At 47.3% G+C, this 7,221-nt stretch overlaps 1 protein-coding gene across 4 annotated transcripts in view; it reads right to left on the bottom strand.

Annotated features, from left to right (window-relative positions):
- The window catches only part of PASK (PAS domain containing serine/threonine kinase), a 51,056-nt gene that overhangs the window by 17,313 nt on the left and 26,522 nt on the right, over positions 1–7,221 (bottom strand). For all 4 annotated transcript variants that reach the window (XM_011929551.1, XM_011929552.1, XM_011929553.1 and 1 more), the window contains 2 exons: positions 6,188–6,372; positions 5,275–5,442 (listed from right to left, as the gene is read on the bottom strand). In XM_011929551.1, the coding sequence (XP_011784941.1) occupies positions 5,275–5,442; positions 6,188–6,372 (353 nt within the window). The remainder of the gene's footprint in view (positions 1–5,274; positions 5,443–6,187; positions 6,373–7,221) is intronic.

Here is a 7,221-nt window from a genome sequence, read left to right as displayed (position 1 = left end):
AGGCAGGAGAATGGCGTGAACCTGGGAGGTGGAGCTTGCAGTGAGCCGACATCACGCCACTGCACTCCAGCCTGGGCAACAAAGCAAGAATTTGTCTCAAAAAAAAAAAACAAAAAAAATCAACCATGGTTGACACCTGTAATCCCATCACTTTGAAACACAAAGGTGAAAGGATCATTTGAGGCCAGGAGTTCAAGACCAGCCTGAGCAACACAGCAAGACCTCGTCTCTACAAAAATTAAGAAATTAGCTGAGCATGGTGGTGTACACCTGTGGTGCCAGCTACTTGGGAGGCTGGAGAAGGGAGGATCACTTGGGCCCAGGTGGTGGAGGCTGCAGTGAACCATGATCACACCACTGCATTCCAGCCTGGGTGACAGGGCAAGGCCCTGTCTTCTCTAAAACTAATTAATTAATTAAATCAACAAGCTGATTCTAAAATTTACATGAACAAGCAAAGGACTTAGGATATTCAAAGCAGTCTTGAAAATGGACGGAGTTTCAAGATTCACTATGAAGCTGCAGTCATTGGCAGGTGCATCGACACACAGACTGGTGAACTAAACAGACCCACACACACATGGTCAATTGGTTTCTGCCAAGGTTACCAAGATCATCTAACAGAGAAAGGATTCTTTTCAACAACTGGTGCCAAACTAGTAGAAATTCACGTGTATAAGGTAAGCCTCAGCCATGGCTCGCACCACACACCAAACCAACTCCCACTGCCTCACAGACCTCAATGTACAACCGAGGGCTATAAAACTTGTAGGAGGAAACAGAAAATCTTTGTGACCTTGGGTTATGTAGGATACCAAAAGCATTATCCATAACAGAAAAATTGATAAACTGGACTTCATCGAAATTAAAAACCTCTGCTCTCCAAAAGGCACTGCTAAGAGAATGAAAAGACAAGCCACAGCGTGGGTGAAATTCCCTATCAGATAAAGGAATAGTAACTAGAAATTATAAAGAACTCTTAAAATTCAATATTGTTTAAAAACTCAATTTTTTTTTTTTTTTTGAGACGAAGTCTCTCCCTGTTGCCCAGGCTGGAGTACAATGGCACAGTCTCGACTTACTGCAACTCCTACCTCCCAGGTTCAAGGGATTCTCCTGCCTCAGTCTCCTGAGTAGCTGGGATTACAGGTGCACGCCACCATGCCCAGCTAATTTTTTGTATCTTTAGTAGAGACAGGGTTTCACTATGTTGGCCAGGCTGGTCTCGAACTCCTGAGCTCATGATCCTCCCGCTTGGGCCTCCCAAAGTGCTGGGATTACAGGCGTGAGCCACTGCACCTGGCCTCACAAACCCAATTTTTAAAAGCTGGCAAAGGTTTGAAAAGATTTCATCAAAGAAAACATGCAGATGGTGAACAAGCACACAAAAAGATACACAACATCATTGGAGCATTACATAAATAGAATGTCCAGAAATAGGCAAGCCTGATTATGTTAAAAGCCAAGAAAGAGAGTGGGTACCCTGGGGTCTGTGCCCAGAAGGGCTCCTGAGATGCTGGGGAAATTCTGCATCTTGATCTGGGTGCTGGTGGTGTGTGTGTCCAGTTGCTGAACGTCCCTAACAATGTACACTCATGATTTGTGCATCCTGCATTTAAGTACTTGCCTAAATAACTCAGAGCATTAGCTGGAAAACAATAGGTGTCTCATATTCTACATATTCAAGTGTTCTTCTGCCATTTTCTCTCACATGTCATAAGCTGTATATGTCTCAGGCCTGCTCTCTTTCTTTTAATAACTACTGGGATATTAATGGTTAACCCTGAAATAGCAGGTCATCCTAAACGCTGGGGAAAAAAACTCAGAAAGATTTTTAAAAATTCTCTTTTCCTCTACAGCTGGGAAGAAAAAAGAAAGCCGTTTTTATTCACCACAAAGCTAGTTTTTTGTTGTTGTTGTTTTTGGCTTTTTTTTTTCTTGGAGACAGGGTCTTGCTCTGTTGCCCAGGCTGAAGTGCAATAGCATGATCTTGGCTCACTGCAGCCTCGACCTCCTGGGATGAAGTGATTCTTCTGCATCAGACTAATTTTTTAACTTTTTGTAGAGACGAGGTCTTACTATGTTGCCCAGGCTGGTCTCAAACTCCTGGGCCAAGAAATCCTCTGGCCTCGGCCTCCTGAAGTGCTAGGATTACAAGAGTGAGCCACTGCATCCCACCCATAAAGCTAGTTCTAATAAACTGTACAGGACCAACCTCCCAACACCCTGGCTTCTCCCACCCTGCCCAGCACAGTGACCGCAGGGGACGTATGCCCATCTCTGCTCTCCGTCACCAGGTAACCACCAGCACACTGACGGCAGGGGATGTGTGCCCATCTCTGCTGTCTGTCACCAGGTAACCAGGCCTAGGAGTGTTCTTGGTACAAAGGAGATTCTTAAGACGTGGGAACTGCACTCTGTTCTATGAACCATAACAACCCTTAAGAGTCTATTTTTTGATTGGTTCCTTTACTCAATAATTTGTTGGCTTTATAATAACATTTACATTGACATCTTTTTTTTAAAAGGCAAAAACTACTCATGTGGTTTCTTTTTACAGCAAGAGAAAGATGCTGGGGCTTCTTTCTTCTGCCTTAAGCTATGAAGGTTTAAAGAAACCCCTAGAGTCCATCGGATTCCTGATACAAACCAAGAATGAGAAGATCTGCTCAGATAAATGAAAGATGAAAACTGAAACTTAAAAATCAACCTTTGGCTGGGCATGGTGGCTCACACCTGTAATCCCAGAACTTTGAGAGGCCAAGGCAGGTAGATCGCTTGAGCCCAGGAGTTTGAGACCAGCCTGAATAACATGGCAAAACTCTGTCTCTATCCCCCAAAAAAAGAAAGCACAAAAAAATTAGCCAGATGTGATGGTGCATGCCTGTAGTCCCAGCTACTCAGGAAGCTGAGGTGGACGGATCACTTGAGCCCAGGCAGCAGAGGTTGCAGTGAGCTTAGGTCGTACCACAGCACTTCAGCCTGGATCATAGAGTGAGACCCAGTCTCAAAAAAAGAAAAAAAAAAAAATCAAACTGTTTAGAAACACATGACAACAAAAGCACTGTAGAGTAAAACCTCTAGGATATGGCCAAAGTGTATTCTGAAAGCTTAATACTGTAAACACTGTTATCACTAACAGCACTGAAAATACACATTCAATACAATAATCTAGAAAAACAGCAAAATTAACTCATAGAAAGTATAAGAAATTAAAAGAAACCAAAAAAATACTTGATGAGTAAAACAGACAATTATTTGGCCAGTGAAGCAAAAAAAGAGAGTGAAACAAGAATTAGGACAGCCAAGGGAACATCATCTTCCAGGTATCGACACACCATCCAACCGCCACTAGGCCAGCCTCATGCAACTCTGACATTTAAAAAAAAAAAAAAAAGGAAGGAGGGAAGGAGGGAGGGAGGGAGGGAGGGAGGGAAGGCAGGAAGGAAGTCAGGTATGAAGATAAATGAAAAAGGGAAAAGAAAAAAGAGAAAAGAAACGAAATGAAACAAAACTCAGGTATGAATATAAACGAAAAAAATCCCAAATAGAAATAGCAAATCAAGCCAGGCGCAGTGGCTCACACCTGTAATCCCAGCACTTTTGGGAGGCCGAGGTGGGTAGATCACAAGGTCAAGAGATTGAGACCGTCTTGGCCAACATGGTGAAACCCCAACTCTACTAAAATACAAAAAATTAGCCAGGTGTGGTGGCATGTGCCTGTAATCCCAGCTACTTGGGAGGCTGAGGCAGGGGAATCACTTGAACCCGGGAGGCGGAGGTTGCAGTGAGCTGAGATCCTGTCACTGCGCTCCAGCCCGGCAACAGAGCAAGACGCCGTCTTAAAAAAAAAAAAAAAGAGAAATAGCAAATCAAAAGTCAAATTCAGCAAAGCATTAAGAACTGTTATAATGTAATCAAAGACAGATTCTGTGACTATGTTATTCATTTTATTAATAAAGGCAAGAAGGATATGAATATCTCAGTAGATGCTGAAAAGACATCTTTTGATAGAATTTGATAGAACTCAACACTCATTCTTAAAACATTTCAGCAGGTTGAAAGTAAAATGAAAGATCCTCGAATAAAAGATGCTCATCAGGAATGAAAGGAGCCATGGCCACCTTGGAGAAGCCGCAGAGCCCAGGAGAAGCAGCGGCACATCTGCTGTGCAGCACACTCCACAGGTCCTAGCTAAAGACAGACAGGAGCAAAGGAGCAAAGGATGATGACGGGCAAATCAGAGGGGAGGGACAACATTGTCATTACTGCAGAGGAGTGGTTGTTGATCTAGAAAATCCAAAAGATCCACTAAAAAAGCATGAGTACTAGGAAGACTTGGATACAGACATATGATGAATCAATCCAAGCTCGGATCTTTGGTGTATTCCAGCCACAAGTGACTAGAAAATGCAGGGAGCAAAGGATCCCATGGGCAGTATTCCGTGACCCTCCCAGGAACCCGCCAAGCCAGGCACGAACACACCTGGACAATCTAACAGGATTCACAGCAAGCAGCAGATGCTGCTTCTGAACAGGAAAGTGGGCATCGTCCTGAGGTCAACTCCCCCACAACGCAACACGTCCAGGCAGCTACAAATCCCGAGAGGACGTGGGAGGGAGGGACAGTAAGTTCTAAACCTTACTTGGAAGGAGAATATGTAAGAATGGCCATGATAACTGGGGAGGAAAGGGGTGGGGGGAACGAGCAGCTGGCACTATTCAGTGCACCTAGAGGGATGCCTAGCACACACCAATCCCTGCTCCAGCCATGAGCTATCAACACCACAATCACTCCCGGGACCTGGGAAGACCAAGAGCTTCTGCTGGTTAGCTTGCTTGCCTCTTTCTTGGGGGTTTTTTTCCAGCGGGGTGGAGGAGGTCCTAAATTTGGTTTGAAGCATGCATGTGCAGTGCCCGCGAGATATCAGCATCTAAGTGGGCAGTAGGAGAATGGCGCAAGACCCAGGCTCAGAAAGGAGGGAACACAGATCCAGATGTGGGATCTCAACACAAGGGCAGGAGGCGAAGCCCTGAGCCTGGCCTGTTCGAGGTCTGAATCTACAACTTGACGGGATCAGCAACCCTGGATGTTGACATGTGCGCTGCTGGGAGAGCCTCCTTGTATCCGGAAACCGCCCACATGCCAGGTTGTGTGCTTGGTGCCGTATGGAGAGGACTCCTCCAAAACCCCCAGGTTTAGAGAACTGGGACCATAAGCCAAGAGCCCTTTGAAGTGGTGCCCAGCGCCACTCCCCCCCACAGCCAGCAAACCTCCTTGTTTTTTTCCTTGTCCACAGCGGTCCACACGAAGCCGAAGGCCCCACTACCCAGCGGGCTCAGGGTGCTGTACTTTTGGGAGTACTCGCCCTCACAGGCCGCCAACCCCTCCAGTTCCACAGCCTTGGGGGGCTCCTCAAACCAGGGTCTGGCTCTGAGCACCTGCAATGCAGGGGAAGGTCTGTGGGGTCACATGCAACTGCACCTGGCAGAGGTGCAGCACCCACAGTGGTCCCCCTGCATCTTCAGTAGCCGCCCGAGGCAGGTGTGCCCTGCCGTCCAGTCCCCTCTCCTCCCATGCTCTCAGACAGGTCTGAAGGCCTATCTGTCTCCACAGGGCACCCCACGCAGCCTCAGCACACTGATCCCAACTGGCACACATGTTGGAACGTGTTCACACCCCACCATACACATGGGCTTATGCAGATTTAAAGTGGCTTTATAGTCACACTGGATACTAGAAGACAGTGTGGAAAGTTACAAACAGGGCCAGGTGCAGTGGCTTGCTTCTGTAATCCCAGAACTTTGGGAGGCCGAGGCAGGTGGATCACATGAGGTCGGGAGTTCAAGACCAGCCTTGCCAACATGGAGAAACCCAGCCTCTACTAAAAATACAAAATTAGCCAGGCGTGGTGATGCGTGCCTGTAATCCCCACTACACGGGAGGCTGAGGCAGGCGAATCACCTGAACCCAGGAAGCGGAGGTTGCAGTGAGCCGAGGTCGCGCCATTGCACTCTAGCCTGGGGAACAAGAGCGAAACTTCGTCCCACAAAAAAAAAAAAAGAAAACAAAAGTTACAAACAGACCGTATTCCCATCCCCGAGGAAACACAGAGAGATGCCAACTAGGATATCTGCCACACAGTACAAGACAAGTCCAGGGCAGGCATTGACTGCAAATACCCACTTCCACCAGGCTGGGTCCGGTGAGCTCCGCAGCGGTGGAGTGAGTGGAGCTGGGCAGGCTGGCAAGGAACAGGCGGGTCCTGGCGGCTGAGTCGCGGTGGCTGTGGAGGAGGTCTTTCACCAGCCAGCAGCAGAACAGAGATGTAGGGCCTTGGAGCTCCACCCGTCTCACCTCAAACTGCACACCTGAAGGGTAAGAAGGTAAGAACGCACAGGCCTGTGCTGACCTGGCTAGACAGCAGCTTTAGGTTAGAAAGTCCAGTCCCCAGAATGCAACAGTTCAATCCCCAGCAGCTTTAGGTTAGAAAGTTCAATCCCCAGAGCACGGACCAGAGAACAGCCCAGGCAGAGGCAGGCAGCACCAAGGCCTAGAGGAAAGCTGTCAGGGCCGGCCAGGGAAACACCCCTGGGGCATAGCCTGCAGGCCTGCAACAACCACACCTCCTCACTCAGGGCAGCCAGAGGCCAAGGAAGCCCTCCGGAGAGGCCTGCAGACCACCCCAAACTCAGAAGAGCCTGAGGAACCTGCGTTCAATGTGCCCCTTCACACAGTGGGTCTTCGGCCTTCTGGTGACAAGAATGTGAATGGCTTACATTGAAACCATGTACACGCGTACCTACTCTAGTCACTAACAGCCATATGAAACTCCATACCCACTTACACAGAGAAAGCACGTATGCATTTTTCCACAGTCTCCTGCTATACACCAGCATAAGTGTGGTTAGCCTTTTTTGGTGGTGGGGATTTACAGCTGATTTTATTTTCTTCTTGTTTATATTTCTAATGTTTGTACAAATAACATGTATTATTTACAAAATTCTTTTAAATAAAGAACCCTAGTTATCAGCACTACAAAATCAGCAATATGGAAACAACTGGTTAAAATAATGTGGAGCTATTAAGAAATGAGGAAAATATGGCCGGGTGCGGTGGCTCACGCCTGCAATCTCAGCACTTTAGGAGGCTGAGGCGGGCGGATCACGAGATCAGGAGATCGAGACCATCCTGGCTAACATGGTGAAACCCCATCTCTA

Source organism: Colobus angolensis, unplaced genomic scaffold (assembly GCF_000951035.1).
Source record: "Colobus angolensis palliatus isolate OR3802 unplaced genomic scaffold, Cang.pa_1.0 Scaffold82, whole genome shotgun sequence".
NCBI lineage: Eukaryota > Metazoa > Chordata > Mammalia > Primates > Cercopithecidae > Colobus > Colobus angolensis.
Note: the sequence above shows the minus strand (reverse complement) of the source record. Positions and strands in the feature narration are given on the sequence as shown.